Source organism: Podarcis melisellensis (assembly GCF_964234715.1).
Source record: "Podarcis melisellensis genome assembly, chromosome: 2".
Classification (NCBI taxonomy): Eukaryota; Metazoa; Chordata; class Lepidosauria; order Squamata; family Lacertidae; genus Podarcis; species Podarcis melisellensis.
Genome location: NC_138529.1, coordinates 116,102,893 through 116,124,599, shown reverse-complemented (window position 1 = coordinate 116,124,599; position 21,707 = coordinate 116,102,893). Strand labels below are relative to the sequence as shown.

Here is a 21,707-nt window from a genome sequence, read left to right as displayed (position 1 = left end):
CTGTTTCTGTGTGGAGAAGCTAGCCTTCCGTACAAAGGTGAAATTTACACTTATTGTGCCTCACGCTGTTGCTTTTTTCCCTGCCCACCACTTGCATATTCCCCATTCCCCAAAAAGATGTCCAGGAGATTACGTGGCTGAGAAAAGTTCCTCACTCTAGTACAGAGGATAATTTTGGAACAGTCTCTCTGTTGACGCCATTTTTATTCGTTTTTGTAACTGTATATGTTACTGCAACCCATTCTGGGACCTTATGGTAAAGGGCAGATAAGAAATCTTAACACCCATATCTCTTCCGTCAATCATAATTTAAGGAACTTGAAGGCGCAACTATTGTGCCACGAAGGGAAAATGCTGAGGTCAAAAGATATACCAACTGTGAATATAAGACGCAGGACGGTTCGGACGAAAAGAGTAATTTCTTTTATTGAACCATTTCTTTTATTAAAAAATCTTCTTTAAAACAACGGGGGGGGGGAGGGGCAGAGGGAAAGGTGCTTCTTATTTATAAATCAGGGAACCTATGCTTTTGTTGCACAAAACACAGAATATAAATGGGTTCAGGTGTGTGCTAAAATTAGAGTTGTTAGAAAAATGCATAATATATATAGAGAGAGAGACAGAGATCTATTTTTTTCAAAAAGAAATCCTTCACTCTGGCTTATTTCATTTGAATGCAGCTGCGCTCATTAGGCTATTAAAAACCCCAGTAAAGAACATGCACTTGGAACAGGGGCAGCAAACAGTTACTGTCCGCAGCCTGGGCTAGGCAGCCGAGGGGCCACAGAGAAACGTCACATGCGGCCGCCTGCCCCCCTTCTCAAACACACTCTCTCTCACACCACACAAAGCCCCTCGCCCCCCTCAGGCAACCCGTCCCAATCGGGCTGAGGAGGAAGGTTATATCTTTCCGCACTTCGGTTGAATTTATTTTGGTTTCGGTGCCGGAAAGCAATATTAGGCTGCCGAACGGAGGCTCGGCCAAATCCCATGTGAGACGCCGAGGACATTTTGCCAAACTCTCTTCCCCCAAACGTCTAACGCGACTGGATAACCTCGGGTAAACCGCAAGCGGGGAGCAGCGTAGCTTGCCGGTTTGTGCCAGAGGTGAGGGACCAGCGGTCTGATCCTCGGTCCCATTAACCCGCCTCCCAGTGGCTCCATGCACGGCGAATCCATCGCTGCAGGTCGGTTGCAACTGGGAGATTTGGAAGGTGTTTTTTTTAACATCCCACCCCTACTCCGCAACCCACACCCTGACAAAAACGCTCAGGCTGGAGGAACGGGGGAAGACTCTTCGTTTCTGCAATGAGCTCAAGCCTCATTGCTCTGTTGTAAAGATTGTATCTTGAAAACTGCGGCTCAAGAGATCTCCACCCACAAGCAGTCCAGCTCAGGGGGACAGATCTAATTTCCCTGTGTTTCTGTATCAAGGGGGGGCATATGCGTGAGAGGTGACGTCGGCCTACTGTTACTATTTTTCTGCGTCGGCTCTGCCCCCTTTTGCACTGGCTCCCCCCACCTCTGGCATGCAGGCCCCGGGGGCTGGGGAAGGTTAAGCCACAAGGAAGGCTCGAAAAGGGTCGTCCACACCTGGCCTTTTAGGCACAGCTACCCTTGGCAGTCTGGAATGTACACCGATTCCTTGGCCGGGCTCGATGTTTCCGGAGACGCCCTCTCCAGCGAGCCGGGGAAATGGGTGCTCTGAGAAGGGGTGCTTTCTCCGTTGCAAAGCACCGGCGACACGCAGCCTGAGGGCAAGTTCAGAGAGGAGAAGCTGTCTGCGAACCCGGCGGCCGGGCTTTGGTCAGGCCTGAGCAGGGCCTCTCCGATTTTATTCAGGCCGGAGACGAGGCTCTGCAAGATGGTGCCGAGATTGTCAATGGAGTTCAGAAAGGCTTTCCTCTCCTCCTTGATCTGCGCGTCCTCCTCTTTCATGAGCTGCACGTACTCCGAGAAAACCTTGCTGTCTTTCTCCATGGCGGACAGGAGCCGGGCGTTCTCCATGGAGGAGTGCTTCATCAGCCGCTCGATCATGTCGCTCTCGCCTTTTCGCTTCTTCTTGGTCCGCAGGATCGCCATGCAAGTGTCGGGGGACAGGGCAGGAGCCGGGCGGTTCGGGGCGGCAGCGTCTGGAAGGGCAACAAAGAGGAGAGCCTGAAGGGGACACAGAGACTCGCCTATATGAGGAAAGGTGGTAACAGTGGGGGATTTTAAAGGCCAGGAGACACGGTACAGGTGTGTAAAAATTATACGAGGCACGGAGAAAGAAAGCTCCTCCTCTCGTCGTACCAGAATTTGGGCGCATCTATTGAAGGTTCAGGACAGACATAAGTACTTCTTAGTAAAATATTAGAAATTGTTCCTGCAAGAGGCAACTTGGGTGTAAGTTCGTCACGTCCATTAATTCCAACGGATCTGAAACCTTGTCGTTTGCTAGGCTGCTGAGAGTTGCTCGGGGACCCCTTATTTCCCTCCCAGACCTACAGTTCGCAAAGTGGCTTAACTATCAATCCCTCTCAACCTTTTAATGTGTAGATCCAAATCAAATACTGTATTTTTCTGTGTATAAGAAAACCCCTATTTTTTTTAAACCCAAAATTAAGAAACTAAGTTGTTTAGCTTTTTTGGGGGCGTCACATCCAGCAATGCCGTTACATAAGAGTATATATTTAAAGAATACAAATAAATGGGTAAGTTAAGTGAATTTAGATATGCAGAAGAAAATAAAAATAAATTTAAGGAACCACAGAAAGAGGGAGGAGGGAGTCAAGTTTTAAAATGTTAAAATGATTGTAAAACCAGTTAAATGTATATATCTGGAAAGTGTAAATAATTTTAAAAACACAAAAACTATCTATCCCTCTCCATAGGAAACACCGGGAATGGTCGCTCTGTGAAGGGGATAGGGGCCTATCTGAAGCACTCTCAGCACCCTTAGCAGTAGTTCCCAGAATGCTTTGGGGGTAGCCATGGTTGTTTGAAGTGGCATAATACTGCTTTAAATGCGCAGATAGGGCCTTAGACTCACAATACGGAAGGCCCAGCTCCGAGTGGGATATGAGCTGTGTGTGAGAGAGACAGCCCCAAAAACCTTGGTGATCAGGCAGAGAAATAAGACCTCAGGCCCTCCCTAAGGCAAACGTAAATATTTATAAACTGCACTTTCAAAACCATGCACACGCCTCTATTTAAAACAAATTGGTGAACAAAATAAAATATATATAATAATACAACATCAAAAAAATTGGTTGGCTTGGGGTGTGGGAAAGTTCAAACAAAACTGCTGTCTAAAAGACATCTAAAAGCAGGAGTGGTTCCTGCTGAACTTCTATTGGCAAGGAGTTCCATAGGCAAGCGCCTTCCACACCAAAGGCTCGGTCAGCTGAACCTCAGGCATGTGGGGGGCGTCAAAAGTGCTCCATCAGAAGATCTTGGCTGCCCTGGTTGTATCCTGGATCAAAGTTGTTAAGAGCCTTGCAAACTAATACAAGATCCTTGAGCCCGATAGCACAAAGCAGCAAGCAAAGCTTTCGAAACACCCAAGTTAGGTACTTGTTGTACAGCGAAACTTCGGTTCCCCAACGCCTCCGTTATCACACTTTTCGGCTTCCGAACGCCCAAAACCCGGAAGTAAATGCTCCAGTTGTCGAACGATTTTTGGAAGCCGAACATGCTACACAGCTTCCATTTTGAGTTTCCCTATTGTATTGAGGCTTCTGTTTTCAGTTTTTGGTTGTCGAACGTTTCAGAAATTGAACGGTGTTCCAGAACGGATTATGTTCAACAACCAAGGTTTGACTGTAGCTTGTTCCCACCTACAGTCCAGCTGCAGCATTCTGCACCAAGGATTATTGTTGTTGTTGTTTAGTCGTGTCCGACTCTTCGTGACCCCCTGGACCAGAGCACGCCAGGCACTCCTGTCTTCCACTGCCTCCCGCAGTTTGGTCAAACTCATGCTGGTAGCTTCGAGAACACTGTCCAACCATCTCGTCCTGTTGTCCCCTTCTCCTTGTGCCCTCCATCTTTCCCAACATCAGGGTCTTTTCCAGGGAGTCTTCTCTTCTCATGAGGTGGCCAAAGTCTTGGAGCCTCAGCTTCAGGATCTGTCCTTCCAGTGAGCACTCAGGGCTGATTTCCTTAAGAATGGATAGGTTGGATCTTCTTGCAGTCCATGGGACTCTCAAGAGTCTCCTCCAGCACCATAATTCAAAAGCATCAATTCTTCGGTGATAGCTTTCTTTATGGTCCAGCTCTCACTTCCATACATCACTACTGGGGAAACCATGGCTTTAACTATACGGACCTTTGTTGGCAAGGTGATGTCTCTGCTTTTTAAGATGCTGTCTAGGTTTCTCATTGCTTTTTTCCTAAGAAGGTCCCCTTCATGGATCACTGTCTCGCCGTGGCAAAGGCGCTTGAATAACTCAGAGAACCTATGAGCTATGCTGTGCAGGGCCACCGAAGATGGACAGGTCATAGTGGAGAGTTTTGACCAAACGTGATCGACCTGGAGCAGGAACCGGCAAGCCACTCCAGTATCCCTGCCAAGAAAACTCCATGGACAAAGATAACAGGCACCAAGTATAGTCCCACAATAATCGAGTGTAGAAGATACCAATGATTTTAAAAGCCATACCTTGTTCCTTCTCCACCTCTGTGTCTGCCTGGTCGGCTTCCATTTCCACCCCTATTCCGCTGGAGGCTGCATCTATTAAACGGGAAAGGCAGTCTGTTTGGGGGCGGGCGGGTGGGGAATGAATTAACTGACGGACACTCAACCACATCCAAGTGCATGCAGCCCAAGCAGCTACTCGCTTGACATTTATTGATGCCAGCAGCACTCACCAGAGCGATCTCCAACGATGCACGTCTCAATGCTTTCTTCTATGGCCTTTTCTTCGCTGTGACCATCTCCTAGAAAAGAAAATTGGGTAAAATTAAGCTAAAGCATATAGAAACAGGGTTGGGGAAGTGTAGCTCTCAAGATATTGCAGCTCCCATTATCTGCAACCGCTGGCCATGCTTTGCACAGAATCACAGAGCTGCAAGGGGCCCCGAGGATCATCTAGTCCCACCCCCTGCAATGCAGGAATCTTTTTGCCCGACGTGGGGCTCAAACCCAAGACCCTGAGATTAAGAGTCTGATGCTCTGCCAGCTGAGCTATCCTTGGCTGGGGCTGTTGGGAGCTGAATAAATAAACACTCTTCTCTAAATGTGAGGCATGATTCACTCAGACCATGTGAGAAGTTTTATTCTGAAGAGCATACTGACAGGAGCGAGCCAGCAGTAAACCACGCCGAGCAAGTGCGGTTAACTCTTTATTAGTAAAAAAAACAGGATCAGCACAGGAGTGTCAGGCCTAAGAAGAAGAGAAGAGTTTGGATTGGATATCCCGCTTTATCGCTACCCTAAGGAGTCTCAAAGCGGCTCACATTCTCCTTTCCCTTCCTCCCCCACAACAAACACTCTGTGAGGTGAATGGGGCTGAGAGACTTCAAATAAGCGTGACTAGCCCAAGGTCACCCAGCAGCTGCATGTGGAGGAGCGGAGACGCGAACCCGGTTCCCCAGATTACTAGTCTACCGCACCTAACCACTACACCACACTGGCTCTTGAGCAAAGCAACTCATCTCTGGCAAGTCTGGCCCCCATGAGGTGGTTGCAGAGACTCGGAAGGCCTGGAAAAAACTGGGGGGAAACCAGGTTTTTAACCCGGGCCTTCCCATCTCTAGGCATCCCCACAACTGCCTAAGTCCCCTCCTCTCCAGGGCCTTTTCCAAATCTGAGACTGGGCTTGCATGAAGCCAACCTTCTCCGCCCTTTTCATGCCTCTCCTGATTCTGGGAGATCAGGCGGAAGGGACTTTGTCACAGCACAACAGGGAGACACCTGTGCCTCTTCCCCAGCCTGACTCATCTCTGCCTCTTGGCCTTCCTCATTCCCTGCTTCAGCTTCCGCCTCCAGTTCCGAACTTCTCTCTGCCACAGACTCTCCCCGCTCACTGAGCCCTGTTACCTCTTTGGCTTCCAACACTTCCTCCTCCCAGTCTTCTCCCTCCGACCCCTCATTGTCATCCCACCACCACTCCCTGGGCTCTGAGCCTTCTTTCCCTGGGTTCCTCCCACCATTCCTCAGCATCCATCCAGTCCATGACATATACAGAGCAATGAATAGCCCTCGGAGGAGAAAGCCGTGTGCCTCTGTGCGAGTTACTTTTCTGTCCTCCCTGGCGAGGGATGGTGGGAGTTGTAGCCCAACAATATCTGGGTGGACTACAGGTTCCGCATCTCCATTCGACCTAATTTTGACAATGCAAGGGACTGAGCCTAGACCGCCTGCGTACAAACCAGGGGACCCCGAGAAGGTGCCATGGGATTCTGACCCATACAAATCAGGCAAACTGTTAAGATGCAAAGCGGATGCCTGTGGGGAAGCTGTGTTCCTGCAGCTGCCTATTAAGTGGCGGACTTTGGCCTCTCAAATTTTAGCACCACCCTGGCACCTACGCCACCACTGGGGCTCCATTCTCCATCCTTGTTTGGACACCCCCTGCAGGGCAACAGCACCGCCGGCCCCACCCTAAAACCGCCTCTGCTCCCATCAGCCCAACCAGCACGGCCAATGGCCAGAGGCCATGGGAGCACAGCAATAGTTGGAAGGCGACCAGTTCCGCCACCGCAACACGCAAAGTTCCCACCCCACTGCAGAAAGGAGGACCCCTGCTGACTCCCAATAAGAATGGCAGAAGGCTGTAGCTCGGAGAGAGAGCATCTGCTTTGCATGCAGAAGGTCCTGGGTTCAAATCCCACTGGCCTCTCCAGGTAGGGCTGGGAATCGTCCCCTGCCCGAACCCGTGGAGAGCTGCTGCCGGCCAGTGTGGATAATACACAGACAGCAGGATCTGTACAGTGGTACCTCAGGTTACAGACGCTTCAGGTTACAGATTCTGCTAACCCAGAAATAGTACCTCGGGTTAAGAACTTTGCTTCAGGATGAGCACAGAAATCGCGCAGTGGCAGCGGGAGGCCCCATTAGCTAAAGTGGTACCTCAGGTTAAGAACAGTTTCAGGTTAAGAATGGACCTCCAGAACGAATTACCGTATTTTTCGCTCCATAAGATGCGCCCGACCATAAGACGCACCGAGTTTTTAGAGGGGGATTGCAAGGGAAAAAGTATTTTTAAAGGGAGCGCTGAGCACAGCCTGTATACATCCCATGGTCTGCTCAGCGCTTCCTTTTAAAATATTTTTTTTTGTGCATTCCCCCTCTAAACGCCAGTCAGTCCCTTCTCCCTCCTTGGGGAAAAGCCCCCAAGAGCCACTTGGAGTGTGTGTGCGACTTTTGGGGGCTTTTCCCGCCTCCATTTGCTCCATAAGACGCACACACACTTCCCCATACTTTTAAGGAGGGAAAAAGTGCGTCTTATGGAGCGAAAAATAAGGCAAGCTCTTAACCCAAGGTACCCCTGTCTAAGGCAGCTCCCCACATTCCTTTGTCCCTAATAAGACGAATTCTGCCCACCAGGTACAAGACCTTGCTTCACCATGTACTCCTCGGCACTTCCTGCTTGCGCATCCTGGGCACAAAGTTCCACGGTGCACTCGGGAGCGGCAGCCTCCTTGGCGAGCGGCCCCGAGGCTCTTGTTTTTTTCTTAATGTTCCTAGGAATGCGCTTAGGCCGGACGGCCGCGTCCCCGTTGTGGAGGATGCTGTGCAGCTTTGCGTAGTAGGGGCAGGTGGCCGTGTGCTTCCCCGTCCGGGAGTTGTGGTTCACGACCCGCTGGTACTCCAGCCTCATGCACTTGGTCTTGGAGCGGCACTCCACGGCGTTGCGCCGGTGGCCGCGGCAGGCCATCTTGCGGGCGATGATCTCGAAGGCCTCAATGTTGCGGTGACTGGCACGCAGCTGCTCCTGGATCTTCGCCTCCCCCCAAATGTCCAAGAGGTCCAGGATTTCCTGGTGCCTCCAGGAGACGCCTCGCCCTTTCCGGCCGCTGCTCGAGAGGGACATGCCTTCGGGGAAACCGGGGTCGGAGGCGCGGCTCAGCAGGTGCGCTTGGGTTACAAGGAAAGAAGGGAGAAGATAGAATATATTACAATGAATTGCAAATTCACATGTATCCCTATTGTGTTTTATGACTTCCTCGATATTGTATGTGGAACTGGTCTGTAACCGAAACAATAAAATTCACCTCCTAGACATAATACAGTGGTACCTCGGGTTAAGTATTTAATTCGTTCTGGAGGTCTGTTCTTAACCTGAAACTGTTCTTAACCTGAAGCACCACTTTAGTTTATGGGGCCTCCTGCTGCTGCTGTGCCACCAGAGCACGATTTCTGTTCTCATCCTGAAGCAAAGTTCTTAACCTGAGGTAATATTTCTGGGTTAGCGGAGTCTGTAACCTGAAGCGTATGTAACCTGAAGCGTATGTAACCCGAGGAACCACTGTATATTACGAGGACAGGAAGAAACATCACGGACAGAATAATTACCACACGCAAGAGGAACAAAGAGAGAGTTTGAATGCTTCAGCTGTAGGACTGTAAATCATTTTATGTGCTAATGCGAGTGATGTTGTGTTATTCTGACGAGGGTTAAGAAAATTTGTAATTTTCTTATTTTGGAACGCGGAAATAAAGTAAATAATTGAACCATCCATTCTAGCATGCGGGGGCCCATTTAAATTGTATAATTTGGCTTTTGAACGATTGGCATTATTAATGGTATTATAATTTGGCATTGTTATAATGAGGCTTTTACTCAATTTTTGTAATTGAAATCTAATAAAAATTATCCCCCCCCCCGAAAAGAAAGAGGAAAAAACCAAGGAAGGAAGGAAGGGAAATTGTGTTATGCAAATCTGCAGTGCGGTCGTTTACACCAGAGCTTGTCTAAATGTATGTTCTTCTTGTTCTATAGGTTAAGTCTGCAAGTTGTGCATATTCCATCAACTTATGTTGCCACTTTTCTTTGGTTGGGACCTCGCTTGTTTTCCAGATCCCACCCTTATCCTGAAGGAGCTCGACATACCGTATTTTTTGCCCTATAAGACACACTTTCCCCCCTCCAAAAATGAAGGGGAAATCTGGGTGCGTCCTATGGGGCGAATGCAGGCTTTCGCTGAAGCCCTCTCGCTCTCCAGGCTTCAGGAAGACATCCGCAGCCTAGGCAGCCCTGCGAGAGTTCCCGCAGGGATGTCTAGGCTGCGGATAGTAGCCTGCTTCCCAGAGCGTCAGGGGCCCTGAAAGCAGAGCGCCCGGCACTTTGGAAACACATCCGCAGCGTGGGGAGCCCTGCAGGAGTGCCCACAGGGCTCCCCACACTGCGGAGGGCAGCCTGCCGCCCGGCGCGCAACCCACCCTGAAGCAGAGCGCCCCTCGTGCCGGGCAGACATCGGCCAGCCCCACAAGCTCGGGGGACAGCAGGGAGGCGCCGCGCCGCCATCCTACTGTTCCTCGACCTGGTTCGGTTTCCCCGACCTGCCTTTGGGGGGAAAATAAAGGAAACATTTTTTTCCTTTACTTCCCCCCCAAAAAACTAGGTGCGTCCTATGGGACGAAAAATACAGTAATTCCTGTGTGCCTCCATAACTTCATCCTTATGCTGAATGCACTTGCTTGAATGCTCCTATCCTGTTTAGGGAAGTTTTTACTATTTAATGCTGTATTGTTTTTAACACTTGATTGGGAGCCGCCCAGAGTGGCTGGGAAAACTCAGCCAGATGAGCAGGGTATAAATAATAAATAATAAATAATAAATTATTATTATTATTATTATTATTATTATTATTATTATTATTATTATTATTATCCGGTCCACCCCAGTGTTGTGGCGGCAACTGGGACTCACCTTCCTCACCGGCCTCACTGGGGAAAGAAATATTCTCCTGGCAACTTTCTGGAAGAGCCTCATACTCTTCCTTGATCACAGGAGCTTCGTCCGGAAAGCTCTCCACCTTGATCTTCTTCAGAGATCTGGCACCTTTGGAACCAGATATGGAGGCAGGGAGAGAAAGAAGAGAGAGAGAAATACCTGAAAACCCAGTTCTATTTCCAGAATGGCAGAAATATTGACAAACAGGTAAAAAAAAAATGTAACTACTTGCTGGATTGACAAAAGCAGCATCAAATAACCACAAATCCCTACTGGCAGACAGCAGTCTTCTGCTTCCACCAAAGCTCTTAAAGGGAAAAGTCACATTTTTTACATTAATGTAAAATATTAATATAAATAACACACACACAATATGTAAGCAAATATATTTTAAATACCTTATTTTTAGATTTAGTATTTGCAAAAAAAATAAAAATGCTATACAGTGGTACCTCAGGTTACAGACGCTTCAGGTTACAGACTCCACTAACCCAGAAATAGTGCTTCAGGTTAAGAACTTTGCTTCAGGATGAGAACAGAAATCGTGCTCCGGTGGCACGGCGGCAGCGGGAGGCCCCATTAGCTAAAGTGGTGCTTCAGGTTAAGAACAGTTTCAGGTTAAGAACGGATCTCCAGAACAAATTAAGTTCTTAACCCGAGGTACCACTGTATTGTAACGATGTTGCATTTTAGGAATTTTGATATATTTTCGTGTTTTGTATCCAGTTGTTTTTTGTGATTCTTTTACCTAAATACAAACAGTTTAAGGTAAAGGTAAAGGTACCCCTGCCTGTACGGGCCAGTCTTGACAGACTCTAGGATTGGACGCTCATCTCACTCTATAGGCCGGGAGCCAGCGCTGTCCGCAGACACTTCCGGGTCACGTGGCCAGCGTGACAAAGCTGCTCTGGCGAACCGGCACCAGAGCAGCACACGGAACGCCATTTACCTTCCCGCTGTAAAGCGGTACCAATTTATCTACTTTCATTTAAGGGTGCTTTTGAACTGCTAGGTGGACAGGAGCTGGGACCGAACGACAGAAGCTCACCCCGCCGCGGGGATTCGAACCGCCGACCATGCGATCGGCAAGTCCTAGGCACTGAGGTTTTACCCACAGCGCCACCCGCATCCCTACAAACGCGGTTTACCTGTGTTTATTTACGTTAGGTAAAATGTGGAATTATGAGTATCATTACTAGAAATATTTAATTACCAGACACACAATATGGAATTGTGACTATTAATTAGCAATAATAGTCATTTTACGTATAATTATTTAATTGTGTTGATTGAGCCAATTGGCGCGGGGGCGGGCATGCGAGGGAAGGGGAGTCCCATTCTGCTAGCAAAAGTCCCTGTTACGAGTTTCCACTATCGGGGCTTGTGAGTTGAATCCCGCCCTGTATTTCTTATATTGAGTCCTTTTTGCTGGGATCCGTTAAGGTGCCCAAAGATTTCGGGTTGAAATACGAAGCAAGTATGTTATTGCCGTCGCTATTATTTCTTGTTGGCTTAAAGTTGCACGGTGCTGATTTAAGTGTCAGGGACTGGCGTGGCCTCAGAGAAGAAGAAGAAGAAGAAGAAGAGGAGGAGGAGGAGGAGGAGTTTGGATTTGATATCCCGCTTTATCACTACCCTAAGGGGTCTCAAAGCGGCTAACATTCTCCTTTCCCTTCCTCCCCCACAACAAACACTCTGTGAGGTGAGTGGGGCTGAGAGACTTCAGAGAAGTGTGACTGGCCCAAGGTCACCCAGCAGCTGCATGTGGAGGAGCGGAGACGCGAACCCGGTTCCCCAGATTATGAGTCCACCGCTCTTAACCACTACACCACACACACTCACCTGTGGATCTGATCTCTTCCATGGAGCCTTTGGCAAAGAGGTCTTTTCTGTCTTCTTCCAGCCAGGAGATGAGGTCAGGTCTGGAGCTCACATGTCCATCTTGAAATAGAGATGCAGTAATGTCAGGGTCTGGACTGAGAAAGAATAGTGGGAGCCCTCCCCGCTTTTCCTGAACGTTCCCAAGGCAAGGAGGACAGTATTGATTTAGAACAGTGGTTTGCAGAAGGGCATAGTCCAGAGGGGAAAAGCTGGGAAATACTGGGTGAGGAGCAGCTAGAAGAGGAAACACCAGGAGAGATGGTTGGCAGATTCAGTGTCCTTGGAAAGCATTCCTGACCCCCCTTTGCCTAAGACTAGACAGGCTTTGAGAGTGATAGAGCAGAAAGCACAGTGGCAACGAGCTCAGATTACCCAATGTAGGAGTGACGTACAGTGGTACCTCTGGATGCGAACGGGAACCGTTCCGGAGCCCCGTTCACATCCTGAAGCGAGCGCAACCTGTGTCTGCGTATGCGTGTGACATCATTTTGAGCATCTGCGCATGTGCAAGCGGCGAAACCCGGAAGTAACACAGTCCATTACTTCCGGGTCTCCGCAGAGTATAACCTGAAAACGCTCAACCTGAAGCATATTTAACCCAAGGTATGACTGTACAGAGGGACGTGGGTGGCGCTGTGGGCTACACCACAGAGCCTAGGACTTGCCGATCAGAAGGTCGGCGGTTCGAATCTCCGTGACGGGGTAAGCTCCCGTTGCTCAGTCCCTGCTCCTGCCCACCTAGCAGTTCAAAAGCACGTCAAAGTGCAAGTAGATAAATAGGTACCACCCCGGCGGGAAGGTAAACGGAGTTTCTGTGCGCTGCTTTGGTTCGCCAGAAGCGGCTTAGTCATGCTGGCCACATGACCCGGAAGCTGTACGCCGGCTCCCTCGGCCAGTAAAGCGAAATGAGCACCGCAACTCCAGAGTTGTCCATGACTGGACCTAATGGTCAGGGGTTCATTTACCTTTTTATGACTGTACAAGGTTTCCCCAGCCATTCTGGGCGGCTCCCAACAGCATATTAAAAACAGGATAAAATATCAAACATTAAAAACTTCCCTAAACAGGCCTGCTTTCAGATGCCTTCTAAAAGTCAGATACAGTGGAACTTCGGGTTGCAAACGTGATCCGTGCGGGAGGCACGTTCGCAACCCGCAGTGCCACGTCTGCGCATGCACGGGTCGCAATTCGTCACTTCTGCGCATGCGCAAAGTGTGATTTAGCGCTTCTGCACATGCGCAAGCACCGAAACCCGGAAGTAACCCATTCCGGTACTTGCAGGTTTGGCGCGGTGCGCAACCCGAAAGCGCGCAACCTGAATCGCCTGTAACCCGAGGTACCAGTGTACAGTGGTACCTCAGGTTACATACGCTTCAGGTTACTGACGCTTCAGGTTACAGACTCCGCTAACCCAGAAATAGTACCTCGGGTTAAGAACTTTGCTTCAGGATGAGAACAGAAATCGCGCGGCGGTGGCAGCAGCAGCAGGAGGCCCTATTAGCTAAATTGGTGCTTCAGGTTAAGAACAGTTTCAGGTTAACAACGGACCTCCAGAACAAATTAAGTACTTAACCCGAGATACCACTGTAGTTGTTTATTTCCTTGACATCTGATTGGAGGGTGTTCCACACGGCGGGAGCCACTACCGAGAAGGCCCGAGAAGGTTAAGGAAGCTGGGTATGTTTAAGCCTGGAAAATAAGGGACTGAGAGGCGATGTGATAGCTATCTCTAAATATCTCAAGGGCTGTCACATGGAGCAAGCTTGTTTTTTCCTGCTCCGCAGGGGAGGATTCAAACAAGCTGCTTCAAGTTACAAAGAAGGAGATTCCGACTAAACTTCAGGAAGAACTTTCTGATAGCGAGAGCTGTTCAACAGTGGAATGGCTTCGGTTTGGAGGTGGTGGACTCTCCTTCCTTGAAGGTTTTTAAGCAGAGTTTGGATGGCCATCTGTCATGGATGCTTTCGCTGAGATTCCTGCATTGCAGGGGGTTGGACTAGATGAACCTCGGGGTCCCTTCATAGCTGTCAATGTTTCCCTTTTTTTAAGGGAAATTCCCTTATTTCGAATAGGATTCCTCACAAGAAAAGGGAAAAGTTGACAGCTATGGGTCCCTTCCAACTCTACAATTCTGTGAACAGGATGTTGGGAATAGCAAGGCTGTGAGGCCGGACACAGCAGGACCTTAGTATCCTGGCTACGGGGGAAAGGGATCCTTACCCAGAGAGGTCACCAAGTCGTGAATCTCCAGCATGACCTCTGGTTCAGATCCAGCAGACCCCACTTCTCCTCGGTGAAATGCACGGCCGCCTTTTCTTCCACCAGCCCCTGGAAGAAAAAGAAGAAGAAAACCGTCTCCTTCCACGCTGCGGGCAGGGACTGAAAACCATCTCCTTCTCCCCCAGAAATGGAAAGCGGGTGTGGGAAGCCGAGCAGTTTCACATGCAGAGTTTGAAACTGATGTTCAGATCCCTTTTCTTGAGAGGAATCCTATTCGGAATAAGGGAATTCCCCTTTAAAAAAGGGGAAAGTTGACAGCTATGGTTCAGATAAGTTCAGTGGACCCCACAAACTTACGTAACACAAGAACCTGCTTTGTACAAATGCCTTCATTAAAAACCCTGAGAGGAAGGGAAAGATTATGGTGTGCCCCATACACAATACAAAATAAAACCAACACTAAATCATAAAATATGATTTTAAAACAAAATAGATTTATAGCAGCACGTGGCAGAATCTGATCTCCTCGCATTATTTCAGTTTACATTAGTAGGAGGCCTTCTGGTTTAGGTGGGGCTAAGCACTGCAAAGAGAAAAATGAGGGAAGTAGTGTTGGGAGCTAAAGAAATATAAGCTAGGCACACTTTAAATCTAGGTTATGTTTGCCCCAACGGAACGTCCCTCAAAATCCCTTCCAACGCCATAATTCTCTCAACTACACTGCAACTCGCTCTTACAACAGTCCACTCTTCCCAGTATGCAAGAAGAAACACACACACAGGGAAATGGAGGTGGTATTAACTATGGAAGCTTTTAAACTGTGTTCACCAACTTGGCGCCCCGAAATCTCCAGCTGGGCCCGCACCAGGAGCAAAACACGTCCGGGGAATTTCGAACACCAGGGTGGGGGTGGGGAATGAAGTGTAAGGATATCTAACAAATTCTGGTGTTTTTTCCGTTATGACAACTTTGATGTGTTTTCTTTAAAGTCAATTTCTTCTTTACAAAAAAATCTCTTTCCCTGCAGGGCCCTCGGCATGTGCTGATTCTGCCTATTGTGCAATCCAGCCCTGCTTACGCAGCGTCAGACCACTGGTCCATGGGGCTCACTGCTGCCTGCACTGAGTGTTATGAGATGGACTGTTGTGACCTACAAGGCGATTACACAAAGGTAATGAAAACGCTTGTGCGTACTAGCGACAATCCAAAATAAACAGAGCTTAAAGCCCAGAGCCACACACATCTTTGCAATTAAGCTTCTCCCTCTTGCACAGACCTTCTGCATGCAAAGCAGAGGCTCTACCGCTGAGCTGCGGTGCCTTCTCTTAAATAAAAAGTAAGATCCTAGTCCTCCTGGTTTAAACGATGTTCTGTTTAAATAGGAACTTATACCTTTGGTCCATATAGCTCCGTATTGTCTACACTGACTGGCAGAGGCTCTCCCAAGTTGCAGGCAGGGAGTATTCCCAGGACAACCCGGAGATACTGGGGACTGAACTTGAGACCCTCTGCACGCCAAGCAGGTGCTCTAGCACTGAGCTACGCTCCTTCCTCAAATACAAGTCTGCGTCAAGGCAATCCAAATACGAAAGTCCTGAGGTCTGCAAGCTCCTTATAAACGGTGCCAAATGGCATCATCATCACCACTCTCACTTTGCAGATTTTATTCTGATATTTTATCTTCTTTGCACAATTTGGGCTTCCTTAGTCATGGGAGATGGGAGTGAAGAAAACGTGAAAGCTGTGAAATATTTATCACCTTCCTGTCAATGGAAATCTCAATTCAGCCAACACGCCATCTGGGTTCTGAGATTCCTCCTAAACATTTCATTTTTAAAAATAACTTTTATTAAGGTTTATAGTTTTTTAAAATACATTTTATTAAGGTTTATAGATACATCCTGTGCCCTTTTAAAATGTGGCTCTTTTTGAGGGGGGTGTTATTGGGTTGTTGTTTTTATTCTGATTATATATATTGTGGTTTTTATGTTGATGTTTAAAAAGTGTCTAAATATGACTAAATACCGTATTTTTCACTCTGTAAGACGCACCAGACCACAAGATGCACCTAGTTTTTGGAGGAGGAAAACAAGAAAAAAAAAATCTGAATCTCAGAAGCCAGAACAGCAAGAGGGATCGCTGCGCAGTGAAAGCAACAATCCCTCTTGCTGTTCTGGCTTCTGGGATAGCTGCGCAGCCTGCATTCGCTCCATAAGACGCACACACATTTCCCCTTACTTTTTAGGAGGGGAACAGTGAGTCTTAAAGAGCAAAAAATACGGTATATTGCACAAATATGTCATTATTCATCTTTCCCGTTTTTTTCCTTTTTCTTGTATTTATTAAGTTTTATAAACATAATGAAGCGATTAAAGATTACTTCCCTTCTTTGATATATTATCTTCAGAATGTAGTTTGGGATTTCTCCAGTTCTGACAGATTAGCATTCTATTTTTTTATATATAAAATTTTTATTAAGATTTTTGCATTACAAAAAATAAAAAAATACAAAATACAAAATAAAAATTGTTAAAAACAATCAATCTTTCCATCACATTATTTTTCATTTACTTGTTTCTCGGACCTCCTCATACCTCCCTTTTTTGTATTCCAATTCGATTTATTAGCTCAGCAGTTTCTTTCCCTCTTTATACTACCCAAATCTTTATTCTTAAATTATTACAATCTTGAATTTTAACTTATATAAACCCATTTTTTCATATTCTTTTAACTGACAGATTAGCATTCTAGCTGCCATTGAGCTACCATTTCCAGGTCTTTCTCCTATGCTAGGTACCCAAATGAAATTACTAAAGGGGCCCTTGGAAGATCGTATCTGAGGATTCAAATTCTCCGTCATTTCTATTAAGGCAGCTTTCAAAGAGTTCTGCATTTGTTGGATGCTCACGCAGCACATGAAAAGAGATTTGCATTGGGAGGAGAATTTATTTTACGGAAGTCTTTCAGGGAGTTCAGGGCCTGAGCCACTCAGGGTTTTAAACACCTGGAAGCTGGGATAGCTCAGTACTTAGAACATGAGACTCTCAATCTCAAGGTCGTGGGTTCGAGCACATTGAGCAAAAGATTCCTGCATTGGACTAGATGACACTTATGTACTTGAATCGGACCCGGAATCGAACTGGCAAACCAGCACAGCTGTCACTGAGGCAATAAGGTACCCCTGTCCGTACGGGCCAGTCGTGTCCGACTCTAGGGTTGTGCGCTCATCTCACTTAAGAGGCCGGGAGCCAGCGCTGTCCGCAGACACTTCCGGGTCATGTGGCCAGCGTGACGAAGCTGCTCTGGCGAGCCAGCACCAGAGCAGCACATGGAAACACCGTTTACCTTCCCGCTATAAAGTGGTACCTATTTATCTACTTGCACTTGGGGGTGCTTTTGAACTGCTAGGTGGGCAGGAGCTGGGACCGAAAGACGGGAGCTCACCCCGCCGCGGGGATTTGAACCGCCGACCTGACAATCGGCAAGTCCTAGGCACTGAGGTTTTACCCACAGCACCACCCGCATCCCGCGATCACTGAGGCAATAACAGCACATAAATGGCCAATTTGCAAACCGCTTTGAGGTTTTCTTGCAATCAAGAGGTGTACAGTGGTACCTCGGGTTAAGTACTTAATTCATTCCAGAGGTCTGTTCTTAACCTGAAACTGTTCTTAACCTGAAGCACCACTTTAGCTAATGGGGCCTCCTGCTGCCGCCGGAGCACGATTTCTGTTCTCATCCTGAAGCAAAGTTCTTAACCTGAAGCACTATTTCTGGGTTAGCGGAGTCTGTAACCTGAAGCAGATGTAACCTGAAGCGTATGTAACCCGAGGTACTACTGTATAAATTTTATGGAAAAAACAGACAAGCAGTTTCATACTGGACCGCCTCCACATCAGTCCGTTTTATTAGTGGTTCTGTGACAATTCCCTAACGGCATTTCATCACTGTTGTCTTGAGGGATGCTCCTGCATATAGCCCAACAAAAACAGGACCAACAACACACACACACACACACCCCAACATCTGTGGTATGCAAAGTGACAGGATTTCAGCAGGATGTTACAAGAATCGATCGTAAACAAAGCCCTGAAACTTTTTCAAGCACAAACCGTACTGAAATCGGGATTGCGTAAAACCGCCCTGATACCCTCACAAATGTACAAAAAAATAGAGCAAGAAGAAAATGGAAGGGAGAGAGGAAGGGGAAATAAGTTTTTTCCACATGACTTAGGCTGCATACAAAACATATGTTTAAAGCACATCATCACTTCTCCCCGACAAAAAATCCTGCGAACCGTAGCTCACCCCTCCCGAACCTTCAATTCCTGGCACTCATAACAAACCACAATTTCTTTTTTTGGGGGGTGTGATGTGATGTGCTTTAAAGGCCTGGTGTGTACACAGCCTCCTTCTCCATTTTGCCCCACCTGAAGAACTTCCTCATGGCAAAAAGCTGTTAAAGGGTACACAACAACAGAATTTTATTTATTTTTAATAAAGGGGGGAAAGTGGCAAGATTGGGGTCCCCCCCCCTCTAATGCCAGGAAAAGCAAACAGAACCAGCCAGGGGAAGAATACAAAGAATTTATTTGACAACAACGACCCACGGGGGGGGGGGATTAAAGGATTAAAATCTGGAAAGCTGGAGGAGACCCCCCCTCTTCCCCCATAAACCTCCAGCCAGAATCCCAACCACCAACAACCTCCCCTGCAAACGGATCTTTGAAGTTTCAAATAAATAAATATATATATATTTTTAAAAAAGATTGCAAACACCAGGAAGGGGAGGCGGGGGGGGGAAGCAGAGTGTTGTTGGAAAAGATTTTGCAAGCTATTAGCATAAAAGTTTTCTTTTGCTGCTGTGGAAAGGGAGGGGCGGGGGGGGCGGCTCAGGGGAGCTTTGCTTGCAATTATTTTTTGGGGGGGTTGGGGGGCACCCTTGCAGGGACCCCCCTGGGAGAGGGTGGGGGTTTGCACTTCCTTCCCCAGCCCCTCCCCCCTCCCCCCAGGGTGCACCTTTAAGACGGGGCTCCCCCGGCGAGAGGAACAGCCCGGTCCGGCATCGCTGCAGACGCGAATCTCTGGGAAGCACAAAGAGGTTCACATGGGCGCCCCTTGCATTTCCCAGGTGGGCGGGACAGGAAGGAGTCCTCGCTGACGCGGCGCCCTTCTAGTCCACCCCGCCTCGCTGGTTATGTAACCCTCTGCTCTGGACCCGCCCCCCCCCCCAGATACACACAGGGAGAGAGACACAAATGTTGGGGGGCGGGATGCGGTGCCAGGAGGGAGATCTGGGTCTACTGGGTTTGGGTTGGGGGGGTTTTTTGGGCAGTGGGTGGGTGAGGATTTCTGAGCACACTACAAATGGGAAGGACAATATATAGATAGATAGATAGATAGATAGATAGATAGATAGATAGATAGATATAAGGGTAAAGGTAAAGGTACCCCTGCCCGTACGGGCCAGTCTTGACAGACTCTGGGGTTGTGCGCCCATCTCACTTAAGAGGCCAGGGGCCAGCGCTGTCCGAAGACACTTCCGGGTCACGTGGCCAGCGTGACAAAGCTGCATCTGGCGAGCCAGAGCTGCACACGGAAACGCCGTTTACCTTCCCGCTGGTAAGCGGTCCCTATTTATCTACTTGCACCCGGAGGTGCTTTCGAACTGCTAGGTTGGCAGGCGCTGGGACCGAGCAGCGGGAGCGCACCCCGCAGCAGGGATTCGAACCGCCGACCTTTCGATCAGCAAGTCCTAGGCGCTGAGGCTTTAACCCACAGCGCCACCTGTGTCCCCATATATAGATATAGATATATAGATAGATAGATAGATACGGAAGGGGGGGCATGTCTTCTTCACCTTCTTCTTCGCTACAATATATCAATTTATTTCCAATTGTCAATGTCAAAAGGGACCAAAATCTATAAAATTCATAGAAAATCAACGTGCCAGTTTGCTTAATTTCTCTAGGACTCCATTACACCTCCCCTGTCCAGCATAATCCCTCAAGCAAGGTGTTAAGACCCAAATCCTGTCAAATCGCTCTGATCAGCCTTTCCTCCAGGCAATGTCAGGTGCCAGACTATGCATATTTGAGACCATTGTTTTCTCATCCCCAGGAAGTGTTTATCTGTGCATATCTCCAGCTCTGCATATTCCCCCCTCCCTCCTCCATATGTTAACCTGTGTAACCAAACCTCTCTTTAATGTATTCCTGACGTGTTTTGCACTGTATTCTGGGACATGGAGGGAGTTTCAAAAGTTCATGTCACCCCCTTTCTCGCTGTTCAATCTCGCCTTGAACCTGTTGCGCAATAAACTTGGATCTTCTGCAGTTTGCTCCTGTGCCCGGCTGAGCTCATTTTCCTCCGCAGGGACCCACGGACTTAGTCCGATGAGCTGGGTGGCAGAGCAGCCTCGCACCCAGATTTTTGCCGTAACATACATATATATATATATATATATATATATATATGGCAGCCTTCCTTAAATGGTGCTGCTGAAATTAAGGAAACTGTCACCATGAGAAGCTAACTTGTAAATATGTAGATAATAGTAATAGGATTTAAAATAAAAATACACCCCACTCATCTGGTTGGGTTTCCCCAGCCACTCTGGGCGGCTTACAGCATATATAAAAATACAACCAAACATTAAGAAACAGAATATCCTATACAAGCATTACATGGCTGCCAACTTTTCCCTTTTTTAAAAGGAAATTCCCTTATTCCGGATAGGATTCCTTGCAAGAAAAGGGAAAAGTTGACAGCTATGATGTGCAGCAAAGAAACCAATACATCAATAGAAACCAATAGCAACCTCACACACAATATCTGCTGAAATTAAGGAAACACTGATAGTGAGAAGTTCTATATATGTGTGTGTGTGTGTCTGTTTTATATATATATATATCTGCTGAAATTAAGGAAACTGATGAGAAGTTAAATTATGTATCTGTATATATGTGTTTTTATATAATATATGCCAAAATTAAGGAAAATGATAATGAGAAGTTAAATTAAATATCCATATATATGGTTTTTTATATATATAATATGCTGAAATTAAGGAAACTGATAACGGGAAGTTAAATTACCATATTTTTCGCTCTATAACACGCACCAGACCATAACACGCATGTAGTTTTTAGAGGAGGAAAACAAGGAAAAAAATATTCTAAACGAAATAGTGGATATATGATTTTTGTGGTTCATGCTGTGGCCACAGACATGTGATCTGACAGTGAGTTTGGAGTAGCCCAATGCAAAAATCCTGAGGATACATGTGGATCCATGCTTTGTAACCACGGAGGAGAGAAGGAAGGGGAACCATGGATCCTCTGCTCACGACTGCAGCAGATCCCCCCCCCCGCCACCCGTAGGCATTCCCTCCATAACACGCACAGACATTTCCCCTTACTTTCTAGGAGGAAAAAAGTGAGTGTTATGGTGCAAAAAATACGGTATATATCTGTAACTGCTGAAATTAAGGAAACTAATAATGAGGTTAAATTATGTGTGTGTGTGATATATATATAATTTAACTTCTCCTTATCAATTTCTTTAATTTCAACAGCAGCATAGATGCTCCTATAGTTTTAGAAGTGCAAGTGCTGCAGGCTTTCCTGCAAAATTTGAATTGGTAAGTTTTTCCTACGCAAACTGCACAGGGTGATTTGCATAGGAAAGAATTATCATCTCCTGAATGGCACAATCTACTTTTTGTGT

At 47.3% G+C, this 21,707-nt stretch overlaps 1 protein-coding gene across 1 annotated transcript; it reads right to left on the bottom strand.

Annotated features, from left to right (window-relative positions):
* Positions 1–809: 809 nt before the first annotated feature.
* On the bottom strand, positions 810–19,121 carry LOC309364832 (uncharacterized protein). The gene is made up of 8 exons (XM_081902774.1): positions 18,999–19,121; positions 13,980–14,087; positions 11,721–11,819; positions 9,855–9,986; positions 7,526–8,059; positions 4,849–4,917; positions 4,640–4,711; positions 810–2,132 (listed from the first exon to the last, which is right to left on the bottom strand). The coding sequence occupies exons 2-8, from the start codon at positions 14,011–14,013 to the stop codon at positions 1,612–1,614; spliced, it is 1,461 nt and encodes a 486-aa protein (XP_081758900.1). The 5' UTR covers positions 14,014–14,087; positions 18,999–19,121; the 3' UTR covers positions 810–1,611.
* Positions 19,122–21,707: the final 2,586 nt, after the last annotated feature.